General features: G+C 37.8%; 1 protein-coding gene across 2 annotated transcripts in view; it reads right to left on the reverse strand.

The window, feature by feature from the left end:
* Window positions 1-3,138: 3,138 nt before the first annotated feature.
* The window catches only part of zdhhc17 (zinc finger DHHC-type palmitoyltransferase 17), a 36,974-nt gene continuing 12,663 nt past the window's right edge, over window positions 3,139-27,449 (reverse strand). Inside the window, exons 2-17 of one of the 2 annotated variants that reach the window (XM_042335585.1) lie at window positions 23,041-23,144; window positions 20,429-20,551; window positions 20,123-20,200; window positions 19,494-19,638; window positions 15,288-15,352; window positions 13,874-14,036; window positions 11,908-12,033; window positions 10,509-10,651; window positions 9,487-9,587; window positions 8,740-8,864; window positions 7,678-7,740; window positions 7,383-7,476; window positions 6,550-6,633; window positions 5,931-6,088; window positions 5,532-5,626; window positions 3,139-5,348 (exon numbers count right to left, since the gene is read on the reverse strand). In XM_042335585.1, coding sequence (XP_042191519.1) covers window positions 5,210-5,348; window positions 5,532-5,626; window positions 5,931-6,088; window positions 6,550-6,633; window positions 7,383-7,476; window positions 7,678-7,740; window positions 8,740-8,864; window positions 9,487-9,587; window positions 10,509-10,651; window positions 11,908-12,033; window positions 13,874-14,036; window positions 15,288-15,352; window positions 19,494-19,638; window positions 20,123-20,200; window positions 20,429-20,551; window positions 23,041-23,144 — 1,806 coding nt within the window. In that variant the 3' untranslated portion in view covers window positions 3,139-5,209. Of the gene's footprint in view, window positions 5,349-5,531; window positions 5,627-5,930; window positions 6,089-6,549; window positions 6,634-7,382; window positions 7,477-7,677; window positions 7,741-8,730; window positions 8,865-9,486; window positions 9,588-10,508; window positions 10,652-11,907; window positions 12,034-13,873; window positions 14,037-15,287; window positions 15,353-19,493; window positions 19,639-20,122; window positions 20,201-20,428; window positions 20,552-23,040; window positions 23,145-27,449 lie in introns of both variants that reach the window. The other variant, XM_042335584.1, reaches the window with a different exon arrangement.

Here is a 27,449-nt window from a genome sequence, read left to right on the forward strand (position 1 = left end):
GTGGAAGCTTTGCATTGGAATTAATCCTTAGTTAAGCACAAAAATTGATTTTGCAGAATCAAGGATCCTGTTCCAATGTTGGTGCTCGTAATAGCAAAGTGGATTACATGGTTTCAGATGTAAGGTTAAAGGGTTTGAATTTGGATTTTAATTGTTAACTTTGCGGTGTTCCCCTGAGAATGAGTGAAAGGGTTAAAACTAATATTAATTCCCAAAGTTGACTGGGTCCAATGCCCCCAATAAATCAGCTTTGGGATCAATTCAAGAAATCTGATTTTTTTTGCAGTTTCAATGAAATAAGAATTAAGGGAGCTGTCAGGTAGGAGGTGCTGAATGGTGGCTTTGCCCTGAAGATAATGAAGAAAAAGCTGAGACAGTGATGGTGGGTTGACCAGTTCATGAATAGCAATGGGAACAATTTCACATCATTCAAGGAATGTGTGGCACAGGAGATCAAATGAGGTCCATGAAAGCATCTATCTAACAAAGTGCAATTTAAATCTGGAATGAAGCAATCCAATACAATTTACATTTATATAACGCCTGTCACATCGGGAGGATGTCTCGAAGAGCTCAAAGTGCGAGGTGTGCACCTCGGCTGCTCGAGCGGCCTGGCAATGGGAAAGATGACCGAAAGCACGGTAAGAGGGACATTTTGAGAGCCGGGGCAGGATGGCTGAAAGCCCAGCAATGTTGGGGGCACTGGAAGAAGGGTAATGCTTATTCATTATTGCTTTTCTTCCGCACTTCACTGCAAAACCTGGAACATCGCTCATTGAAGGTACTACCTTTCTTTCCCACATGATGGCGACAGATCATTTTATTTTAAATCGCTTGGCAATATTTTGAATTATTTTCTTTGGGTGATTGAATGTTCCATACACTCAGCAAAAGATTTGCACATTTAGGCTTCCTCACTCGGTGTAACCATCTAAAAATGCTTTTAATTTTTTTTTTTAAGTTTTCAATTTTAAAGGAAGTGCTTGTGCAGAAGATTTCTCCTTTTGTTTTATTGAAACTGGGTGAATCCAGGCTTGTACATTTGACACGTTGAAAACAATTCTTGAGCCAAGGCGAGAGCTGTTTCAAATATAATTCTAATTATCTTATTTGAAGAGACAAGTAAGGGAATCCCTACTAACAAAGCAGTTCACCAAGCATTCTGCCAACACAATGCCCTTGATCATGAAACACTAACTCTCCTCTTCTCTAACTGTATCTAGGATGGTAGAAGATACTTTTCACAAGGTGAAACAAATGAAAGACAATTTCTTCCTTCATTCCCCACCTGAGCCCTTTAAGATATTTCAACAATATCATTGAGAATAATTCAAGTCCTAAACATACATTTATTATTATTATATAAACACACACACTCAATGACAGCAGGAGTTTTTACTAGGTCACAACCGTGTTATAAAGATTTAAAACTTCATCAGACAAGGCAAGAGTACAATTAAAGCTTTGCATAACTGCTCGCCTTTTCCATGCACGACAAAGTATTTGTCAATTTATTTTATATATAACCTGTTAGTTTGTGGATATCGAGTATTAGCAAATGGATTTACCAAACAAGCACAAATACTACAAATAGTACTTCAAGTACAGTTGCAAATAATCAGCAATAAAGATGGATATAGAAAATATACTGAAAGCCTCAATGAAGCAGAGACTTGAAGTAATCAAGTACAGCAAATCAACTGACTGAAGACAAGTTTACAAGAAGCCTTACCTTCCCAGCAACTACTTAATCAGCAGCATATAATAATCTTTGCATTTTGTTATAGCTCTTTTCACATCTTCTAGACGTCGCAAAGCGCTTCATAAGGCGCTGTAAAATAAATTGATTATATTTGTGGGCAAAACCCGGCAGCCAATTGCACTCAACAGTCGTGGATTGAAGTGACCAATTTATTATTGTTTCTTTCTTGAGGGATTATTATCACACTTGTGGAGTAAGGAAACTTGCCCAAGGTTTCACCCTGTCGGGAATCAAACTCAGATCTCTCGCTTGCGAGGCGAGCGCTCTAACCACTGAGCTACAGGACTCCACATAGAGATTCATTACATCCAGATCACATGCTCCACCAAACAGAATCTGAAGACTGCTTTGTTGGCTGTTGGAAGTCCAGTGTTACTCATTCAATGAAAATATTTAACACCACATTATTGTGAAAACAATATCGTGCAAAGTTACTCACATTGTTCCAGAAGTTACAAGAAGTTGCATTTTTACTATTGTATTTTTGCTATTACCTTCTTTTATTGTTGAACAAGATTAGATACAGTATTTACGAGCACAATGACAGCATTGTGGTAGAGTGCCATAATACAAGGTTTCACAGTCATTCTCCATGTGGTGAACCACTAAACTGTAGCAAAAAGAGACTGAGTGACCAAATGCTTTGGTCGCTGGTCACCAATAGTGAGTCAATTCCTTCAGGCTACTTTTGAGCACGTTTCAGCAGCTGTTTACGCAACATTGTCAAAGGTTCCCCAAGCAAGGAAACTGCACAATGTAGAAAGGAAAAAATTACATGAATATCCAAAGCTGATGATGTACAGCCTGGCGATTTGCCCAGGTCATGATGTATACAGCTGTACCTGCCCCCAAACCACAGAGTTTAGGATTCTTTATTTCTCTACAGTAAGACTTTCAATAGATTCACTCTTATCAACAACTGCCATTGTAGTACTAAGCTTTTCGCACAGAAAACTGGAAAAATAATAGTGAATTATCATTTACCGCTGTGTGCAATTGGCTGCCGCATTTCACTCACAAAAATTGTCAATTAATTCAAGTTTATTTTGTGAAGCACTTTGAGACGTCTCGAAGACGTGATGAAACATATCAAATGCAAGAATTATTATTATTAATATCTATAATAACCATTAGCACCCTAGCATGTTGTCGAAACATCTCAAAGCACTTCACAGGATTTGCTGTCAAGTGTTGTGTCTGTATATGTGTAGGTGAATGCACCCTACTCTACACAATCTATTATAGTTGTAAACTTTTGAGAAAGCAAGTGTAGTGACACACACACCTGAACACGTAAATTAACAGTGATGAATGCCTGCAGTGAGTTTATTAGTTGAAAAACAACAAAATGTAACAAACGGATCCAACCATTGGAAGGACAGCAAGTTGTTTTTTAATTGAACATATTACAGTTTCAGTTGGTGTACATAAAGGACTGGATAGTAGCAAAAAAAATTCTTGGCACAGTTATAAATAACGTAATACAAAAACAAAATATTCACAATCTGTGGATGTAGGATCTCCAACAACGTATTAAATTAACATAACATTTAATTATTTGCGAGTATGAAACTCAGTGCACACTATGGTCGGGGAGAATTGTTCCTTGAATTAAACGTGAGGAAAGAAAAAAAACACGAATGTTTAAACTTGAAGCATCAAGGAAACGTTGTTATGATAAATACGAGAATGCTAAATTTGTGAAGACTGAGGGCCTAATGCTGTAATCTGTGTGAGGACAAACTGGCAATATGCTCAAATCTGTGTCAAAGATAAAGTTTTATTTTCCCAATATTAAACATTCAAGTTGACTAATATTACAATACTGCAAGTCTTGATATCTGGTACAGTACTTACAAACTATGCATGGCTCACACTACAAAATAAACAGCTACAGAAATGTTTTTTTTACTTGCAAATACAAGACACTCACTATTTACAAATTCACTGTTCTTCCTACAAAAGGAAGAAGCTGACATAACAGTGCAGTGTGTGCTGTAAGCTGCTGTGATGCTGTTATGTTCTACTGTACTGGGGAATGCCTCTTTTGCCAAGCATCAGACATGCAGTGATTTTGATGAGTAATTTGCTATAAACAGAGTCATTGACACCTCTAAAAGCAATGGACTACATTCCTACACATTGTTGGTTGAATGAAAATTAATATAGCAGCTCCAACTAACACTTGCAAAAATCACACACTGATAAAACTAGTTGATAAATAATTTATATACAGTTGCAAGCAATCTTTACACTGGCTCAGGGAGCTGCTTTCAGGTAATGCTCGACCTCACAGGTTTCTCGAACCACTTCGTGGCTGAACTATCTAACCATTTCAGCAAAAATCACTGTCTGTAAACATTATGTTTCCAGGAAGCAGTGGATAAACAATAATGACCAAATCAAAAGGTCATAAAACAAAATTCAGTGCTTCAATTTGGATCTTAAACATGCAATTTTATCCCAGTGTTTCCATCCTCAATGGCCACTCACCACATGTTCAGCAGGACAGAACGGTCTCGTTGCAGACTTCTTCCACAATTGACACAAATGTCTCTCCATGACTGGCCAGCGGGAAACACGGTTCCAGTGGAATAAGACAATGTCACTTAACACCCTTTTGACCCCCACCCCTTGCCGTCTCCCTCCATTAAGAAGTGGAGCACTTAATCCCAGTGCTGTGCTCCATCAGCCTGCCTGAGACCTGACCAAACCCATGCAAAGGAGGGCGAATGAGTTATAGAGTGACAGGAAGCACGAGGACTCAACTTCATGGTCATTCCTGTCAGGAGTGAAACATCTCATCAATTGAAATCAATTGAGCTACAAGGCTGCCCATTTTAAAATCATTAAAAATCAAAAAAACATTTTTAAATATAAAGATCTGAAATAAAGGGATTATATTTTCTCTCTTCACATGACTTCCGACATCAATTTCTGTATTTAGCTACAAAGATTTTTTCGTTTAAAGTACCATATAAGGAATGCTTATAAGTAGCAGTGTTTGGGAGAGTATAGATGAAGTGTTTGCGGTAAATTGGAAGGAAGTGGGAACTGGATGTAGCCATGATACCTGAATCAGGCATTTACTTAACTGAGTGGATCGATCACCACAACTATGTCTCTTATAAAGTAATCTGAGGAAAACATAATGTAATGAAAATTATATTGCAAGCACTAATTTCCACGAAAGCAGATGTTTTAAAAAGGTCCCATCTATCTTCAGTTTTAGTACAATTTAACCGTACGGAAAAAAAACAGGCAGTTCAACTGTCCTCGTTTATTTTCTGAATGCAACTGATCCAGATGAAGTACCACAGTATTCCACCTTCTCTTAGTAACACATTGGTTCAAGTTGATATCGACGAACAAAATGAAGGAAAGTGTCAGGTACCGGTTTAAACGGTCGGATGGCAGACATGATGTATATTGTAGATGCTGATCCCACTACACAAGCTGATAGCCTGATCCTGTTGTCTGGTCATATTCTATTGTATACTGGTGTGTCCAGTCAACAATTACAGGACGAAAGAGGCCAAAGCATCTAAATTCAAAGAAGTCTATGATATTCCGAATACAACCATGGCTGCAGGGAGAGAAGAAAGGATCCAATTCATTAAAATGATTAAAAGGAATCAATCGTTCACACAGTGACAATAATAATGTGCATTAACATAGCACCCCCCCACGCAGGGTAGCAACCCAGATCGCCTGTTACTGTTGATCGATTGTAGATCATACTGAAGCATTAATGCAAAAATGTACTCACTTAAAAGGACTTTCAATTGTGGTTGTGGTAACTTTAAAGTGCTTGTATCGCCTTGCATTCATCCTTTCATTTGTAGTTATCCCCAGACAAGCAATCTGTACCAAACAATCATAGAGACATCTCAACAAAGGGGGGTGGTGTGGTGGGCACTTCATTGTTTTGCAATTACTAAGGAATTTCGAGTGGTAATAAAAGGTCTTGAAAAATCAACATTTTAATATTTCAAATTAACATTAGTTATCACTTGGAAATTCAGTAATTATAATCCTTTGATCAAGATCAGATTTGTTAATTATATTATAACATGATAGTCACTTATACACCAAAAACAAAGTACAGTGTTATAATTTAAAATCTTTGGGAGGACTTGAGATTTGAAACCTTTGAGGACTTGTTTACCTGATACATCTGACACATCAGCAACACGGCCACCCACATCAAATGAAAAAGACTGTTCAGAAACATCCAGAAGACCCACGGGGAGCAGCTAGCTATTTCAGTGATGTACGTCCAAAATCCATCTTTCTGGTAAGTGGTCTCACAGTGGAGACTCCAATCTGAAATTAAAAACCAGAATGTACATCTAGGAGAACAGTAGACAACAGATAACAACTCGTATTTATGTAGCTCCCTTTATGTAGGATAAGCTGTCGGAGTGCTTCACTGGACTGAGCAGAGGCGTATGCAGGCATGGTCAAGGAGGCAAGGGTTTTCGTGGGATTTAGAGACAGATAGAAGAGTGAGATTGAGGTAGAGAGAGGAAGTTGCTGAAGGCCAGAGCTTTCCAAACCGAGGGAGAAAGAAGCAGAGTGGGGTAGGAGGAGAACAATAAATTGAGGCTCTTTCAGGCCTTGATGTCTGACAGGCAAATGGACAGAACATCAGTGGACTTGGAACCAAGAGCAGGAGTGGAAAAGTAGATTTGGGTGACAGGCGTACACATAGGAGTTTAACCTTAGTTTGTGGATGATGTCACGAAGGGGGAGATAAACTAGATTTCAGAGAGGACATTACTTACACAAGAAACAGCCATAAATCATCCAAACGATCATCCCCAACAAGAAAAACAGATATCCAATGAAGTATCTGTGATTTCCTGCCCCTGTACACATGAAGTGAAAAATAGATATGTATACAGCACTTCAATTGGTAAAAAGATATTGCTAATCATTATAGATATTGCTGATAAAAGACACCACAATTATTTGTACAAGAGACTCAATTGATTGTCAGAGAAATAGACGTTGTATCCGAAATAGTTAACATTAAAGCAACACTGAATAACTCGAAAGTTATGATCAATAAATTAACTTTTCATAATACAGTTACACTCAAGAGTACGAGAGCAACATGTTTGAAAATGAATGCCCAATTTGAAGACATACAACTTCAAAAGCACAATATCCAAACAAAATGTATAACGGAAACCAATGTAAAGTCACAATTAAATGTATTCCAGCACATCCCATCCTCCTGATTATCACTTCCTTAAAAGGTACTTTCCATATTTTATTTTTTGCACAGGTACCTAAAATTCTAATTATTATTTCTTCCAATGGCTACTGCAAATTTGCTTCATATCCCTAGCAATCTTTCCATCTGTAATATATTTTCGAATCAATTACAAAAATTATGCTTCTTTTAGCTTTCTGGAATTATTTATAGTTGTTTAAATATTAGCATGCAACTCTACGTTGTGCTGTATACATTTTATTTACATCCTCCCTGTTTAATGTTTTTTGCATTCTGTATTTGTTTAGCTTTCGATTTCCTTCCAGTGCCATTTCTTATATCAGCCCCCCTTTTTGCTTCATTGCCTTAAAATCAGAATTTGTGCCTTCTTTGACTTACCCACACAATTGCCAACCCACGGGCAATGGTGATCAAACTTGGCAATGCATCTGTTACACACAGCACAGTGCTTGGATCGAACAGGCTTCCGGATCTGCTCAGAAAATACAAATATGTTGAATACGTTATTGTGATTGCTACCTGGCTCAATAGCCCATTGATTATTGTATATTAGGACTGAAGAAAATATTTCAGTTTTTTTATATATATATACTATACATATATTTATATAATATATATATGTGTGTGTGTTATAAAGCTTTAAAAGACAAAAGAAATTGCAATTCTATCTTACCAAACAAGTACTGCAAAATATACTAAGATCCAGATGTCCGGATTCAGCCAATTCCACTATTGTCTGGAACACAAGATATAAAAGTCAGCATTAACTTAGCACAATGTTCGAATGTTGTTATTTCTCAGCACTAGATAAAGATCCATTACTCAAGCAGTCAAAGAACTGGTTTTGAAAGTTATTTGCTCGCTAGTCATTTTCTGTCTGCTCTGCTTATTCAGCCAAAGCGTGTCACACTCTTGGATCCAGGGTTCTTTTGGGCCAGTTTTTCCAAAGCCACTTACATGAAGATCTGGATTCAACAGCTGGTGGCTAGCAAGCCTGATACACATCATTAGACTTGAACTGCAGAGAAAGCTACAACATAGAAACAGGCCATTCAGCCCACGAGCCTCCACCTATCCTAATCCTCTCCTTCCTCATGTATCCTCTAACTTGCTGGCACATTGTAAGATGCCCCACAGAAATCTCTCCACCATGCTGAAAAGCAAAAGACTGACATGGAAATTATGGCTTAGGACTGGTTGCTGAAGAATGTTAATTGGAGTGTGGGTTTGAAAGCATTGGTTGGTGTGCAGTGTGCTAATCAACTATTGCTGAAACTCAGCACCTCCAACTGATCGCAGTCACTATTTAACAATGCTTCCTCTGGAGTCAGGAGGATAGTTAGGATGGTGGCAATGTCAAATTAAAGCATTAGTTATAAATATATTGCAAATTGAGGAAAGGTCTATTGTTCTCCTTTATGACTTAGATTACAACCAACATCATGTGTAGCAAAAACAAAATACCAATATTTATGTAACTGAATCTTCCAATTAGAATTGTCTTCCAATCATAAAATTTAAATTAGATTTTTTGTCAATTTTGATTCATCTCTCCTGTCCAAGAGATACGAAATACAGTAACTGACATTCGGGAGCTCAGTTGTTCATAGCTTCTTGATAAAGAATCAGATATAATACTCATTTTCTGTACCATTAACATCTACAAAAGAGAATTTACATAACTCCTAAAACTAGGGTTGCACAAATGAGTAACTGTAAAACTCACCCTACTTACCTTTTTCTTTTGCTCTTCTGTAGCTTTGATAACTCCTGGGTCTGATTTCCATGACTTACCAAAATTGTAGAAAAGACCTACACTATTGATAAGAAAAGGAATATGCACAGACAGGAAAGGAAGATGTTTTCTTGGTGTCAAGGAATTATAGGACTTCAAACATGATTAGCTGGAATTGGAACACTGCTTCTTCCTAGCGTAATAATGTTTTTTTTTCATTAACATAGCTGTAAAGCGATAATCAATGGTCTTTTTCGTAAACGATTACATTAAGTAACTACCTATTGCTCCCAGTGACACTCCATTCCCAGGAGAATTTTTTTTACTAAGTTTGTAAGCAAAATGAAGGATACCCTTCCAACATTTTGTGCCTCAAAAACAAAACAAAAATTTGATCTCTGATTTTCATTATTCTATGTGCACTCTTCTGAGGAGCAATAATTGAAGAAATCTAAACACAAATGTCCATAATTTCTATGGTCATTAACAAGCTAGTCGATTTGACAGCTACATATAGCATTAAATAACTTCCAAATATTAGAAATTTATTTTCAGATTCATCTTTCCAAGAATGCATTCTAAGAATTCTGCATAGTATATAGTTTATTCAAGTTCATATACCTAACTGCCTTAGTTCCAATGCAAAGTTACATTTATTTTCAGTTATCTTCCACCAGCTTTTTTTTTTTAAAAAATGCATTGCAAATGGTGCAAAGGAATAAAGTACAACAACGCTTAAAAGGATATCAGTCCATAGCCAGAAGAACCATGTCACGTACATCCAAAATTTAGTTGCCAAGTAGATTCCAAGAGGCAGTGCACTGTGCATTGAGTGGTCAAAGAATGATCTGAAAGGTAAACAACACATTACAGCACAAATCCCTTCCCTTTGCATCTTTATGCTTCAGAAGCATGGGGTCTAGGTCAAACAGATACATAGAACCTTAGGGTATTATTGATGATTAACCAAATGATTCAAAAATGAGACGGGAACAGATACGGTTCTTTTCAGTTGGTTCCTGATAACCTTGCAGGTCAATACTATTGGGTAAGGATAGCGGGAAGCTCATCCGTGCTTTGACCCAGTTAAATTCCAAAACACACCCCATCTCCACAGAATTCTGTGCTTGTCTTCTCTCTTAGGGTGGGAGTGAAAATACTCACAAAAAATGTGTTTTTCAGTGGCTGGAATGGGACTCCCTTAAGCGTGACTGGGATTTTTCCACCTATCAGTCACTGAACTGCAACAAATGCTATTCCTTGCCATGACACCGAGTGCTGGCAAAAAAAAATGAATGGGAAAGCAGGACTGAAATCAAGTCTGAAGTATACAATGTGAACAATGATGGATATGTAATCCATTTGAGTACCATCAAAAGGTTTAGCAAGTAAATTCACTGCCTAGTTAGTTACTGTAGCTTCTAACCAAGGTTTGATCCAGGTTCATCTGAGTAAACAGACCAACACGGTGATAGTGGGCTTCGACTGGACTAGGTAAAACATACAGTAAGTGAAGCACAAGTGTTCTTGTTGAACATGTAATCGGCTGCTGATGTGCATGATTTTGGTTCTCGTGTTGAGGAACAGCCACTTGGGTGACATAAACTGTACTTGTACCCTTAGATTGGAAAGGGGAGTGGGGAAATATTCTGGTCTTGGCCTTCATAAATGGTCAACATAATTCAGGGTATTTCTCAGGGGAGGGAATGGGGAAAGAAAGAAATTCAAAAATAGGCCAACATTTTAGCAGCTTTCATTTAATTACTTACTTTGAGAGGAATTGCAACATTGCCCAGACACCAGCATACATTAATCCTTTTATCAGCCAGGAGTCAATGTCTAGATCAGCTATAAATCCCATCAACCAGATTACTAAAAATGGAGTTCCTAGCATCACCTTTTGACGAAATTCCTGCAGAAAAAGACAAAAAATCTAGTTATAATGATCCACCAATATCTGAAATTACCAAAGTAGATTCCAAGTTCAGGACTTTTTGTTGCAACATAGAGATCAGGAAATGGGTGAAAGTAGCACATCTCTGGGTGAAACCGTAAATGTTGGTAAGTACAGATAGTATATGTCAAAAATCTCCCATTACCCTCCACATTGGAGACACACGCTTTGTTACAGGGAAACCAGACAGGTAAAGGTACACTATAGAATTTTCTTTAAAGGAAAATATTAATTCAGACAAACACCTGGAAATCTGGCAACTCTTCAACAAACATTTTTTCTGTTCTATTTCTCCATAACCATTGAGGTGTCCAAATTGATGACTTATACAAGAATTACATGTTTCATAGCCAGAAACATTTTAAGGATGAACAAGTGGAGAGGCCATGCAGTACTTACTGACAAACATCTTTCCAGACAGGGCAAAAGTTACAAATGGACAGGACTGAAGACACCAGTTTTATCCCCATCCCATATTTTTTTTTAAATCGCTCAGTTTATGCATTTCAATATCATGAAAGCAATAGCTCCCTCTGCTGTTTAAAAAGCAAACAGTAATTATTCCTAAACAGCAGGAGGAGGCAGGTGAATATGAATACTGAAGCATTGCATATTGTTTTCCAGATCTGAACACATGCCGAGGGCAGTAATTAGGATGGTTACACACTGTTTGAATTTCCTACTGAAGTTACTCAGCTGTTAACCCATTCATATTTATATATCAAATGCAAGGATTGTTATTTTATTATTATTCCCCCTCTCCCCATCTATTCAAAACAAGCCAAAAATACAAAATGCAAATCATCTGACGTCTGGGAATATTCACGTTTGCAGATCTTGTATCAGCATTTCCAATATAGGTAAATCGAGTCAATTTGTTCACCATCAGAGAAATCACTGAAGAAACAAGTCAACCAAGAAACTGGCCATTCAAGTTAATTTACAGGTACAGAATATGACAAAAATCACAAATTATTTATCATACTTTCCATCCAAATAATTAATGTTTATCTTTAGTAATAAGGAAGTTGCTTTTAAATGAAAAGATTTGTCATTGAACACCCTTCTTGTATTTTACTGAAGGTTAAATGTCTACAGTGCAGATTTCCCCACAGCAGTCAACAATACTATGTAATCCACATGAGTGACACGTCAATACAGCAGGATGAGCATTTCCACCTTGATTTGGTGCTTGGTCCACACACGGCACTTGCCTTGTCTGCCTTTAGCCTCTTCAGGAAAGAAGGACTGTCAAAGCCTTTTGCTTGCCTTGCTTCTTGCAAATGGTTAATCATCCAAACATTTTTCCTCTGTTTAGCAAGATCTAACGGTGTTTCCCCCTGTGAAGACAGAAAGTAGCATCCTGGCAAATACTGCATATTGAAGAGTGTTTCTGTATAAACAGCTTAAAATACTAGCTTTTAACAAAACAGAAAAGATACAAATATCTGATACAAAGTAGGCCAAACATGATTTCATAAGTGTTAATACATGACAAGGATAAATAGTCCCTTTGAAATTACAGCATTTCAAGATACTGTAATGGATTCTGATCACATCAACAGCACTCAGTACTTCAACAGTAAATAATTGCCTCAAGCCCTTGGGCCTTTCACATTAGATAAAAGACTGACTTCAATCATCAACGAATAAGAGCTTCAGTAGGTTTCATTTTTATATGAGCAATGTTAAAATAGTAGCACGTTTCTTCATGTGAAAGCGTATGAAATTACTATGTAAAAGGAAACTCAAAACATGTTTGTTTTAATATTTACACCTCTCAAATACCATCTTGGTTTGGTTGAAAAATGACGTTAAAAATGAACGTTGACCAAATTACTAAGAGAAGACTTTTAGTGCTTTAGAAAAAGGGTTAGCTTGTATTTTTTCAAATTCCTGTCATATTTTCCGAAAATTACTTTTCGACTGCAGATGTCAATTGATCTCCCTTCTACACAACTCCTGTCACGACATGATGGACTTTAGGTCTATTAGAGCCGCTGAGAGGAGAATTTTGTTGGTGGCAGACACTTTTTCAAGTCCAGTCCATGCTATAGGACACCAAGAGTGAAAACAGGTGAAAAAAAACACAAGGATATCAAGAACCAGTTCTAAGGCAAAGCCAAGGTTGTATTTTAAAACAAAAACAGAAGTCACTGTTGCATTTTAAAAGCCTGTATATTACAGGAGGATGAAAGACTGAGCATAGTAGACGGTTCTAGTCTTGGGCTCTTGGGACAGAAAAAAAGTTAGATGGTCCAATAATTTTAACTCAATGAGGATAGAATATTGTGGAGTTACCTGTTTTGGATTTGGCCATCAAAAGTAACGATAAATTGGAGAAAGAAGCTAGAGGGAAGTTATACCTTACTAACAATCGCTTTCCTTTATTCTGCTAGGGGGCGGGGGAGCGGTATTCAAGTCTTGGACAGACTGAGTGAAATCCATGAAGATGAAAGTAGCTGCTGATGGGATTCATGAGAGATGTGAAGAAACCATGTATTTGAAGAGTTGAAAGAGATAATACTTTCATTATCCATTAAAGGACAAGGAGTTTGGGTAACCAAACTCATCAAGCACACTGTACTCTAGAAATGTTTTAAATTTTAGGTCTTTCGAATAAAATTTGTCTAAATTGAATTTATTTGGAACCAGCAGAACAATTAACTCTTAATGGTATAATTTACCGCTGTTCTAAATCTTTATTTAAATATAAAACATTCATGAGCTTAGCTGTAACACATTCAGTCCTACTGAATATGCTCCTATACTTGATCCAGCAATTAGATTAACCACCACTTCATACCATAATAGCTTGAAGATGCATAAACATCTAGAACCTTCACCTCAATATTGTATTCTGCCACATTGTGATGAAGTATGGTCTTGTAAATATGTTATTATGAAGGACAACAGCCAATCAAGACTGTTCTTCATAAATTCTTTTAATGGAAAAATATGTAGTACACTTGTAAATTTAGCATAATTAAACTGTAAGCACTTCCGATGTTTAATAAAACATCTTATGACAGAAAATTGTCCAAGTATAAAACTTTGCTGAATTGTATGGTTTAACTTCAAGTACTGCAGGTTAATTTCCATTTGAATTCTGCTTGGAAATTTCTACTTTGTGTATTCTCCATTAATCTGTGCTTCCTTCATTTGTAAATCAATTTGTACCTTGATATTTTGAGCATCCACATTCGCGCCAGACTCCAGCAGCAGACTTATTACAGTGGTATTTCCTGCCAGCACTGCCCAGTGTAATGCAGTGTTCTTATGGTACTTATCCCCAAGGCTCACTGACACATTGAATGTAAGAAGCAGTCTTGTGGGATCCACGCTGAAACAGACCAAAGATAATGCTGCTGTTTAAAATCAACACTAAATTGGGGATCATCTGAAACACAACACAAAAAAAAACTCCAATGCAGTGCTGGAGATGCACTAAATTGTCAGAGGTGCCGTCCTTTGGATGAGATATGGCGTATTCAAGTAGAGGTTGAAGATCCCGTGACACTATTTGAAAAGAGGAGTTCTTCCAGGTGTCCAGGACCACAACCCCCCCCATTGTGATCCATAAGCCAGACTTCCCACTGCCTAGCACTATACTATCAGAATGCAGCAGAAATTACGTACATTTGCTTTCAAAGCATCAATAAACATTTCTTTTGCATTACAAATTGCGCAAATTCTGAAAACGTTATGATAAGTTCTCAAAACGACAGGCCAAGTTCTGAAAAAGGATAGGCCAAGTTCTGTTCAAAGTACACCCTGAATTATAGAAGAAAGCACAGTAACGTCTGGGTATTTCTGCATGCCTTCTCAGAATGGGGCAGCTCTGATACACAAGCCAAAACACCCTCCACCAGTCAAGTAAATTCAGCCACTCAGCAATGTCGCCTGCTTCTCTCACAAAGAAGACCATAGTGAGAAGTACATTTCCTCTGGACTTATTTCACTTTAAAGTAACATTTTAATGTTGATGATAAACCTGCCGGCCTGGCTTATTGGCAGGACTTTTGAGGAGCAGAATGGGTAGATTCTTCCAGCCTGGATCCTGTTCACCCTTCTAGCCAAAGCCCTAATAGGTAACTGAACAAGCAATGGGAAGCTTGCCAGACGAGACTCACAATGGCAACCTGTGCAGTTTTAGTTGGTTAAACTCCAGCAATTCCCATAATCTTATTCTGGGTCCCTGCAACATGGCTCTCGCCCAGCTGTGCTTAATCATTTGTGGATACTTTGAAGTATTGTGAAAGGTTCTGCATGTAACAAACACTGACCAACCAAAACAAATCATATTAAAGATTAAGCTCTAAGAAGCCTTATCTATAACGAAGAAAGACGCAGCCCTGATGGAACAGTGCACTGCTGACTACTGCACAAAATATTAAAACCCAGTTCAATATCTGCTATTCCCATGTTAGAAACACTGGGAACACTGCTCCTAAGTAGGGATGAATGCTGAGACGCTGAATTTAAACCTGGAAAATGGGAGGTGGTGTAAAAAAGGAACAAATAATGCTGGAACAGCTTACATACATATATATTAGTACAATAGAGTGATTAAAATAAACAAATTCAAACTTACCTGTGTGTTCTATATGCTGCCCACATCAATGGTGTCATTCCATTCTGATCCATCATATCTACATCCTGAAATAAATAGCCAGGATAAATATTGAGCAAACACCATCCAAATATTTTTATGAGCATTTTGTTATTGCTAATTACTCAGTTAACGCTCTGTAGAACTAACACTGAACTCACATCAACCAATGCTTCTTATGAAGGGCAATCAACTAGTTTCAATGCAGAAGGAGACAACCAAACGCATAATCCAAAGCTGTTCATTGAAATAATTTTCTTATTTCAATTTTTGTTTTGCTGTATTCAAGAATTATTCCAATTCCATTCTGAATTCCAAGCTGAGTCAGAAGGTGGCAGTGCATTCAGTAAGTTGATGAATAAGCAAGTAGGTTCAGCTTTCAGCTTTATCCAGCCCTTCTTTCACATCCATTGGGTTACACTTCATTAATTAAAGTTCGATCATATCCCCTTTATGATTCAATGATCTATTCTCTAAATCCTATAGTCATCTTGGCTGCACTTCTACAATATTTGTCCACTCCTTAAATATCTTTTCCTAAGTATTATGACAATAATTCAACTATTGAATTATTCTCCACTAAAGTTTAGAATGATTTATAAAATATCAGCAATGTCCCACAAATAGTTACAGAGTGATAACCAATTTTATTTGGGGGATTGTTGGTTTAGTGGCATGTAGGTAATAAGTGTATCAGGAAGACGTCCCAAGGCGCTGGAACTATGAACAGCAGAGGTTATTGAGAGGTAAATCCTTTTTTCATAAACCTTTACAAGCTTGTAATTACAGTATTTATTCATAAAGAATGAGTAAATACTGTAATTACAAGCTTTCCTTTACAATTAGACTCCTTTGTTTTTCCTGCCATAGCTATTGGGTCTATAAATCCCAAGATCATACTTCTAGCAATCTAGGATGGCTTGAATTGGGGGTGGTGGGTATGGATTGGATATTACAGTATATCCATCTAGGAAATATGTTTTGGATCATAAATAAATAAAATCCTTGCATTAAAATGGTTCTGCTTCTCCTCACCTTCCTACAAATTTCTGAAAGCCCTTGAATTGAACAGAGATATTCAGCAAGGACAAGGACCCATTCTACTGAAATGTATCCTGCATGATGTCTAACTATTAAGGGGATAGTGTCCTAGTGATTGCCTCACCTTTCCCCACTATCATCTGTTTGACACACTACTTATTTTATATTGCCAAAAAAGTGTTGCGATGAAGAAAATTGTTTGTGTAAATAACTATAGCTTCCAACAGTGGCAGTGTGTCACACAGCACTGATTTGCTACTATGTTGAGTACTTTGCAAAATCAATCATAGAAACTTTCAAACTTTCATTAAAACTTACTTGAAATGTTTATCAATTAAAACGTGTGAATTACACTCTGGTTTATGTTTCATAAGGTTTTTCTCTTTTAATATAAAGTAAGTATTCCACCAGCAACAATACACTCCTTACTTCCTTGTTCAAGAGAAGGAGGAGCAGATCACTGGGATAAGGTCATCTGCGCATCCACTTGACTGAAAGTATGAGTACAGCAAACATTTCTCTAAAATTGTAAATTAAGGCAATGGAATGAACAGAACTGAAAACAAGGAACTGCAATTTATTGCATTTTTAAAGGTAACCACATTCTTTACCCTTTTTAAAATAAAATAAAATAAAAACAAAAAGTGTTTCCTCTACAGGCTTTAATACATGTCTCAAAGTCTTGACACGCAAAATAAATCAAATATGAAACACGTTCAACTCATTTTTCAGGTTGTAAATCTTTTTTTCTTAAATCCTGTTGCCAATCTTGTCTCGTTCACATTTTATTTTATGATAGTTGAGAGTTTATATTAGTTGCTGCTTATTTTTTCACCTCTTTCCCATTCCCTTTCTTGTTGCTCCTCCACGTCAGGACTTGTTTACTCTTCTCAGCATCTCACACTGCCCTCCTTACAGACACTCCAACTATCTGCTTGCAGATTTCTTTTGCTGTCCATGTGCCTAGTTAGCGATAGTGTCAACAATCTTTGCCTTTTTGTGGGTGCTTGTTTACTTGTGGTTGCCCTACGGTTCGGGGGATACCGATGCTTTTGCTGTTATCGTCTTTTTGAGGGGAGGTAACATTGAAAAAAAAACAATGGTCAGGATATCCGATACATCCTCCAGGTTGAAATGCAGCCACTCACTGTTAGCCACCGAGGGTACATTTATAAAGCACTCATTGTAAAATTAGATTATCACCCAACTGTTGGACGTTCATGAACGTGCCAGGGAGTCCTCACCTGGACTGTGTATTATAAAGTGAAAATATCCACTTCATGAAATACTGGATACTTAAAAAAAACTTTTCTTTCATTATTTAAAAATATTACAGTTTGCCTTCATCAAAGGCAGCTTGTTTGCTTGAAAACATTTCAGCAGCACAGACACACGACGGGCCGAATGACCTCCTTCTGTGCTGCATAATTCTATGATTTAAAACGTATGCCGCTCTGTGTACAATTTTACTGCAACACAAGACTGAAATGCCTGAAGCTGTCACTGTTGAGAAACCTAACAGGTTCAACAGACCCCCAGCAAGCACTTGCCGATAATCCAGCTGTTTGCAGACAGTACAAATTGGTAATGTTACAACTGGCTTACAATGCATTTTTAATTCATTCATAATTTTGCAGAAAAAAAAGCATGGTAACCTGATTACTTAATCCACATTAATATTAACAGACACAACAGTATCATTAAGACCCTAGCGATTAACAACAATGTTAGTCACATTAAAATGTCCTAAGGCAAGATCCAGGTCAATCTTCATATCCTATCCCATGACTGGAAGCTAGCTTTGACCAATCACAAATCAAATTCCATCAATTTGTGTTCCAACACTCAGTCACATTTCAGTAGATGTATACAATAAGTTTTTACTTGAATAGCTAGCAAAAATCAGATTGGCTGATTCTGAAAACTGATTATATACATTTTCTCCAATGCAGTGTTCCCTGTATTAGGAACAACACAGTCCTGGCCAAGCCAGTAAACAAACCAGTTGTACTGATATTATCTTTATTATTTTCAGAACTAGCACCGGACCATTGTTTTTTTGACATTTATTTTGCAACAAATGTTTAATTTACTCTCAAATTCCCCTTTTCTATTTTGATTCCAAATATCAGCGCTAACAGAATTTTGTTCTCTATAATCTGAAAGCAGTGAATATTGCCAAAAAGGGATTTCAACCTGTATCTGCCATTAATTCAATCTGCTTTTCCAAAGTCTTGCTGATATAATCTGATGAGTGTTTTGCAGGATCAAGCAACTAAAAGCAACCTGGATTTCAACAAATTTATATAATAGTTAAACTGCAAATATTAACATTTAGCAATGTTCAGCGATGATAAATAATTTCTAACCTATCACAGTATACCACCATCTGATCTCAGACCTCAGCATATTCAAAATTGCATCAAGGACATTTTCTTCAAAATAAAAAAACATTGAAGGGGGATAAAATAGATTTTAGTATAGACATCAGTAGTGTTAACATTCAATGCACTAGAGTGGGTGTGTATAGTTTTATTTCCAAATTTTAGCTTGTAATCCCTGGGTCACTGTCATGCCTCTTATAGCAGCTGTCTAATCACTACTGGTGGAGATTTAGCAGCAGGTCAACCAGTGTCTCAGGCACACACAGTGTATAGTTTGGCGGAGAAAATAAGATTTTTGATTTAGTTAAAGCTATTTTGGAGGGCAACTCATTATCTATACTACACTGCTGATCTCTTCCTATCCTCTAACTCCCAGCATCTCGAGGTCACACAAGTTGTATGGTACTATGGGATGGACATGCCGAAAGGCATCCTTGTAGTGATTTCACCACTAGAATTGCAACAATAGTTGAGTCAGCTTTACTTGGTGGGCCAAAGGGAAAGAGAATTAAGCGAAAGAATCTGGATTGAAAATCACTTATGGAACATGGAGAATAATAAAAAAAAGTAATCCTTTCATTTGGAATTGTGTTTTCACATCAGGAGGATAGTTTCAAAACAATTCACAGGATCTACTATAGAGTGGCTGTGTACCATGTGGCTGAACTACCATGCAGCAAGTAATTTGTGTAATCTGAAGATTGCTACGTTACACTGTTTATGCTGAAGTACTGTATAAAAATAAAACAGATATGAAAATTACCTGCCCTTTTGCTATCAGATAGGCAACAATAGAAGTGTGACCAAACTGCGCAGCCAGGTGAATACAACTACATCCTTCGCCATCTATCAATGAGGGATCTGCACCATATTTCATCAGGTGCGCAACCATGGACAAATGGCCCTGCCTGGAATGATTGACACAGAAAAAAAATATTTAACACACAAAGCGATAACTACAAACATTTCAAGCATTTCTAAGACGAAAGTGCATGGAATTTGTCCAATTATTCTACCTTTAATCATGTCAATAATATGTTAGATTCACATTTTGGTGGTCTTCATGTAAGAAGTTCTATATGTAAATAAATACATTTTCATCAATACTTGCTCAATCATAAAGAGCCTGAGCTCACTCGGAAGACTAAATCAAGTTCCTAAAAAAAACAAGTTAACAAGTGCAATAAAAACACAACAACAGGATTTCTGAAACATAGTTTTTCTGAAACATAGTTAGATCTGCTGCATGTCATTGTATGTTTTTCTTTAAAATAAATCACCAGTCAAGCAGAATATAACAAACAAGTAGTTAGACATATTTCTGTCCACAACATTATTTGGGTCTTAAATTTAAAGGGTCTTGAGAAGAAATAAAAAGTGACATTATCCTACCTTGTTGCCCAGTGAAGAGGTGTGGAATTCAGGTCTCCTCCAAGCTGATCCACAATTGCTCCCTTTGATATGTAGTATCTGTGAAATAAATCGCCAATTTAATGATTAGTCCCTGGCTCTATCTGTATGTCATAAATTTCCATAATAAAACACTGTCTCCCCTTCTGTTGACAGTGAAAGGATTACTGGAAATAATTAGGTCCAATTTGTGGCACGTTGAGCAGGATTCTTTCATATGGAATGTTTATGTACCAATTCACAATTTGTTAGTGATTTTGTTTAAAACTACACATATCTGAGACGCACCTGCTCAGGTCAATTCTATTATTGATAGCTGCCCAATGAAGAAGGGTGACATTTTCTTTGTCAGGCTGTCGTACATCATAACCTGCCTCCACAAGCTCTCGACAGCGGTCAAATATTCCATACCTGGGAAAACAAGAAAAATAACATTCACCCACAAAGTACTTGTCTTCTTCACTTCTGCACAAATGTTGTATATGGTTTTGTTACGTGTTTTTTTAAATTGAATGGCACCAATAATTCCTTTGCTGCGCTCTGTATACAACTTTATAAGCACTGCAATTGAAAAGTAAAAAGTTATTTCCTTATCTAAAATATATGCAATATAATAATAACCATTACATTTGATATAGTGCCTTTCACGTCGGGAGGACATCCCAAAGCGATTTATAGAATAGGCAATAAAGTGTAGTGAATGTGAATTTCAAAGGCTTTAACAGTTTATACAAATACATGCTTTGTTTGGGTATGAATAGTACAATACTGCTACTTGCATAACAATTCTCCATTTACGCACTTGGATTTCAATCCTGCTGCTGATGCGTTTTATTTCCCCCAAATAGGCAACAAATTATCTACATTTGCTCCTATTGTTTTTCACGAGTTTGTTATCTTTTGCTGCATTTAATTTATTAGTTTATGCAGCAAGAGGCTTATCATTGTCTGCAATGGTAAGATACAACAACCACAACTTGCCTGACTCCGAGCCCGGTTGGGTTGGAGGGACCATAAGCATGTTCGAAGAGAAAGGTTTTGAGGTGGGACTTGAAAAAGGAGAGCGATAGGGCAAGGTGGAGGGATTGAGGGAGAATAGCTAGTTAAACGCATTAGGGACATCCACCTGACATGAAAGGCACTAGACAAATGTAATGTAATTTGTTGTTGTGAACTCCAGCAGTACTGCAATGCACAATCTGGTACATATTCCATGCCAGACAAGCTGAAAACATAGATATGTGGAACTCAGTCATTTGGTTCAGAGACTCTTAAGCAAGGTCATGGGTCTCCAGTTGAATCAGATACCAACTGACCAAAAAAAAGCTGTATTTGTGTGTTATAGATTAATTTTAAACAGATGTACTATTCACATTCCTATTGCTGCACCAAGAGGTACCAACAACTCTGCCTTTATCCTGTACACCAGAGTTCTCTGACCTCTGCATGGCTGGCCTGAAAATTATCCATTAATTTTGTGCACGAGTAGAAACAGAGGAAGATTGTGCCTGCAGAGGCAATGTTTATACTATTGCCATTGGAGCTTCTGCTTCTCGTAAGACGTGTGGCTTTACCTGGTTAAACTCCAGCAGTACTGCCCTGCTCACTCTGGTACATATTTCACACCAGACAAGCTGATACCGTACATATGTGGAACTCAGTCATTTGGTTCAGAGACTCTTAAACAAGGTGAATCAGCTGACCAAAAAATAACGAGAGGGAACAATTTCTTGAAAGGCTGATGTGAAGATTAAATAAGTTTGTCTTGTGAGCAGATGAGATGTACAAATGAAGAAGGTCCTTGGTTGGTGTGAGGTTAGTGGATCTCAGCTGTGGTAAGGTATTCAATTAAACCCCAGGACCATTGGATTAAGGTTCGCCATATCATGAAATCTGCTGTGCGTGTGGGTATAAGGTTCGATTGGAATTTGCTGCAAAGTGCCAACACTGCAAAGAACCTTCCAGCATGTGAAGGCCCAAAGAAATGTACGTTACAAAAAGGGGACATTTAGCCCATCGTGGCTGTGTGGTTTTCCTGAAAGGGCTTTGCATATAGTCTCTTTTCCCAAAAACCTTTTGGTGTTCTCCATTTCAGCTAATTATCAAATTCCTTCTTAAAAGTTGATTTGATCGTTTGGTAATTGGCCATTAGATACTGAAGGGCAGTCAATGCCATTAGAACCATACCCAACCACAAACTAGAGCATTCATGATAGGGATGAACAAAAGTCAGCGACTAGAAAACAATGAACAGTTAGCGTAGTTTCAGCCAAGTGAATTAATGAACTCTGAACAAGGGTAAATATGACTCTACCTCTTTTGGCATAAGCGCCCCATGCTTATCTTAGACATCGTCACAAACTCCTCCCAGACCCTGGATTTCTTCTCTTGCAAGAACTTATCCAAGTAATATTTCAATTCAAAACAAAGTGTGGATTGGAAAAGACCAGATATATGAATGGATAAGGTACGTCTTTGCATTATTCCTATCCCCCATCCCAATCACTGCTTTTCATTATCTGTATGAAAAGCAGCTTGCAACAAAATGGTCAAAATCCCTACAGAAGCAGCATAGTTACAAGCTCATGCTGCTTCAGTATCATTTAAGCTTTGCATTCGGTAAAAGACCAGAGATCAATTCTACAATCTGCAATGAAGCTGTCACAAAAGATATGAATTACCTTTCAACCAGCTTTGGTGTGCGATTCCATCCGAAATTGAAGGTTACGTAAATTAAATGATTAATTTATATGTAACGTTCCCATATAAAAGCTAGATCACAGCCACATTTAATTAAATCGCCCCAATTCTAGCACAGAGCCAGTTTTACTTTTAGTAATTGAAGCACAAACAAAATACAGTTAAAGAGTAATAGGTTGTTGAAAATATTTTGTGCTTACTGTGTGGCTTTGACAATGTCCCATGTGCTGTAGTCATCGATGTGGCTTTTCCGTGCCAATGAGTCACTGTAGCCATGGTTGTAATGGCTGTGAGTCTTTATTTCCTAATTTAGAGAAAACAATTGAAGGTTACGTAAACTATCACAGTTTAAACATCATTTGACAATATTTTATTTTCATTTCCATTACGTTTGATTCTTGTTGCATGTTACACTTGTGGAGTAAACAGTGAATTATCTTACATGATAATCCTTGTATTTAACATAGCTCCTTTTACATCAGGAGGATGTCCCAAAGTGCTTCACACGAGTTACTGTGACATGGAGTGACTATATTTGCAGATGAATGCAGTAGCTCATATATTGGGGATGAGTATTACTGAGTCAACTGAGGCATGTTCTCACAGGCCATTCTGTACTTCACTTCTAAAACATTACCTGACCTAGGTCCTACAATTAAAGTTTTCCACATCGACTGATTCAAATAAGGTTATGATTGTTCTACAGATACTCCAGTCCATCAATCCATCCTTGATCCATGAACCTAAGAAACCTCACAACTATCAAATACAAAAAAACTTCAACACCATTTGGAGAATTAAACATTTTCCTGATTTCTATAACTTCCAATATCAATCTTGCAAGTAACCAAACACAGACAGGTGGCTAACATATAATTATCAGGTCCACAACAATGCAGATCACTCCTACAAACAGCTAAGAAGGATTAATACAAGGATTATTATCACAAATACTAGGATTACTAGGCAAGACAAAAACAATTTATCTGAAGGACACGAGAAGAAACTCCCTTCTCTTTGCCATGTGCTAATAATAGTGCTATGGGATCTTTAACGTTTACCTGACAGGCAAACTGGGCCTGTTTAACATTTCATCCAAGATGCATTCAGGGACTTGAATGAATTACCTGACTACGAGGTAAAGCTGGGGTGTACAGTATCATCACAGTTGGTCATATCAAGTTGGAAGCCTCTTTCATACGTTTACTATTCGCTCACTGAAGTAGTATCTCCACAGAGTTGAGAGGCATTCTGTTTTTTTCAGTGAGAGAGTATGGGGTTTGCTCAGAAACTTAATTGTGCAAAATGGTTGAGCAAGTTTTGTTGCCAATTAGAAAAATTGGTAGATTTATTCTGGATCATCTCCACACAGGTTGGGACTTAAGAGGCATCTGAATCGCAAAGATTTATGGTGGACTGAACATAGCTGCTGTTGCAGTGTGAATAGTGTCTGGCATTCACATGATGGGGTTAGGAGAATTTTCAGTGTGGACTATTTCTAGCTAGAAGAATTAGTTGGAAATCTCCAAATATTACAAAATGTACAAGGATCAGGCTCAGCTGCAATGCCGCCATAGCCAAACAGACGAGTTAAAACTTAACCATTATCACCGCACATGTGTAGAAAAGGGTTATTTGGATCAGGTGCGCATGGAAATACATCCTCAGAGAGGCTGCACTTTCCGGAAAATAGGAGAAAAAGAACATTCTGCTCGAAAAATTTTAAAACTGTATTTGTTATGAACCATATATATATATCAAGCAACAAAATTAAATTGGCAAATAAAAAGTCAACATTACACTAAATTATTGAATGCTGAGTACTTGTGAAATACAGCAATACCTAGAAAACAAATGAAACTACAAATGTGCTGATGGAATAAGTGGTTTTGTCAATGCCATTATGAAAATGATTTCCAATATTCAAAGAATATGCAGCAGCAAAGTGCTAAATAAGTGCTTTATCTTGCAAGTTACATGACTGTGACACACACACAAGCTATATAAGCTATTGCTCACAAAGCTTATATTCCATATTTTATGGCTTACTGAATTGCGCTTTCAGACAATGTATTGCGGTAGAGGCGCACATTCAAAGAAAGTTTTTGATAGAATACTGTAAGTGCTGATGGAAACTTTGGCTGGCCAGTTCTATAAGTCATAAAATGCAAGACAGATTTGGAGCATTGAACAAAATGGTAGGAAAGCAGTTCACACAATTGAATTATGGAATTAAAGACTATGGAATTAATAACAAATTGTAGTCAATATCTAGCCCCATCAGTAATTATATCAATATTTATAACGTGCAGGGTTTACAAATATCTCTGTCACACACGAGATGTACAAGAGATTTATTATACCAGCTCATAGGAGAGACTAGAACTGCACTAAATAGACAAATAGATGACAAGGAATGAAAATGGATTAGTATGTCCTTTACCAGAGAGTTATGAAATTTATGCTGGAAAAAAGGTTATACAAAGTAGACTAACAGATGGTCTCCTCCAAGTCTTCCTGTGGGCACAGCTTCACTGTGTCCAGTACCTCAGCCAGAAAGTGGGTGCCAGCAGGCCGTTCAACAGTGAACGCAATAAGCTAAATCCAATCCTGACCTCTTCTTTTAACATCCAAACATGAGCATTTTCTAACAAGAATCCGGTTGGAAAATTTCTTCCCTCATAAGCCCAGAGGGGCTACAGCAAATTGCAGCACAACGCCTGCTGTCCCCCAAACTGCTAACTCAGCACTGACCAAGGAACGAACCTACAACCTCCTGTGTCGACTTTGCTGTTTTTTTCATTGAAAACAATGATTTTACCAATTTGAGTCATTTGGGGAAGTTGAAAATTCTCTTTATATAAAAAACAGGGATGGGGCTGGGAGAAAGAGATTAGAGGCAAAACTTGACCGTGGAATCTTACGCTATTACTGGATGTAAGGAATGAAGTCACAACAAAATAATTGCATGTGCAGCATCAGAAAAACAAGAAAATCTATTTCAAGGATGTGGTAGAAACCTGACAGAAACCATGACATATTGTACCCACAAGTTTAATGCTAACAGCATGAGATGGCTCAATAATGATTAGATGGACATTATTCATAATTTTCCAAGTTTTTACTGATTCAGTATGGCCTGAATCAGTACTACAATACTACTGTTGCTCTGACCGTCTGACTGTCAGTCATCAAGTCCTGGATGAGCTTCAACTTCTTCCAATTGAATCTTGAAACAAACAAAGTCATTCTGTTAGGCTCTCAACCAGAGCCTATGTCTCATTCACCTCCTTAGCTGCTCACCTTAGCTCGCGGAGCCTGTGGGCAACCTGAATCTTTTCGACCCTCAGCCGTCCTTTCAGCCCTTCGAGTGGTCCTTGATCACACCCACCGATCTCCATCTCCACAGCCCCCTACCTGATCCTGAGTGCCGCCCAATCCTTAACCTTGGCCTCGGTCACCTCCAGGCGCCAACTTTTCCAGCTCAACTCTCCACACGCTCCAGATTATCCAGAACTCCTCAGCCTGTATTCCACACCTCAGGCGCTGACAGCATCACTATCCAAGGATGCACACTCCACCTTACTAAGCCAGTCCGGAACCTTGGCATCTTCTTTGACCCTCAACTATCCTTTCTACCCCACATCAGTGCCCCCCTCCCTTGCCTCCTCAAGACCCTCCTCTTCAACCGTGCCTTCCATCACCCTCCTCCCCCACTGCCCTCCACTCTCCTTGATCCCGACCTCCAGCTCGGGTCCGAAACACTGATTGTCCAGCACCTTGGGACATCCTCCCGATGTGAAAAGCGCAATACAAATGTAATTTTGTTGTTGTATATTTTGTGGGCGAAACGCGGCAGCCAATTCCACAGAGGAGTGTCCCCCAAACAGACGTGGATTGAGTGACCAAATTATTATTTTTTTTAAACAGATTATTACCCCCAGAAAAGCGATCCACCAATTGACTGACACCCGGATTCCTACTTACTGCAAGGTAAACAGAGGCGTGTGGAGTAAGGAAACTTGCCTAGCCTTCCGCCCTGCCTGGGAATCGAACCCAGGTCTTTTCGCTTGCGAGGCGAGTACTCTAACCACTAAGCTACAGGACTCCATTACACGTAATTGCTCCAAGAAAGAATGTATGCTACCTGCTTGCTGAATATCATTTGTAGAAAGAATGATCTTCAGCCCTCTATTTCTTTAATGTTTTTTAATTTAACGTGCACCTAATATATCGAGTTACATATCTGCAGTGTTTACAAAAGCAACAAAGAAACCCAATGTTCAGCATTCCTGATGCATGAAATATTGATGAGATGACTGGATAAGGATTTGAGTGACGATACAGCTGCAGCATAGAGATCTTTAATGACTCGTGGCAGGGGGGCCGGGGGAGAGGAGAAAAAGAGATTAGTTTGCCTACAGATGGGAACGATGATGTCAGAATGACATCTAGATTTGCAATGAAGTAACCAGTGAAATAAGGACATGAGGGAAGCTTCCATATTCTTGAACATTGTTCATGCATGGGCTTGACTCCATTTCTACCTCCCCAGATTCTGTCTGCCAATTAATAACAGACAGTATAGGCCAGCGTCAGCCCCAAGTAC

Source organism: Callorhinchus milii, unplaced genomic scaffold (assembly GCF_018977255.1).
Source record: "Callorhinchus milii isolate IMCB2004 unplaced genomic scaffold, IMCB_Cmil_1.0 Scaffold5, whole genome shotgun sequence".
In the NCBI taxonomy this organism is placed as follows: Eukaryota; Metazoa; Chordata; class Chondrichthyes; order Chimaeriformes; family Callorhinchidae; genus Callorhinchus; species Callorhinchus milii.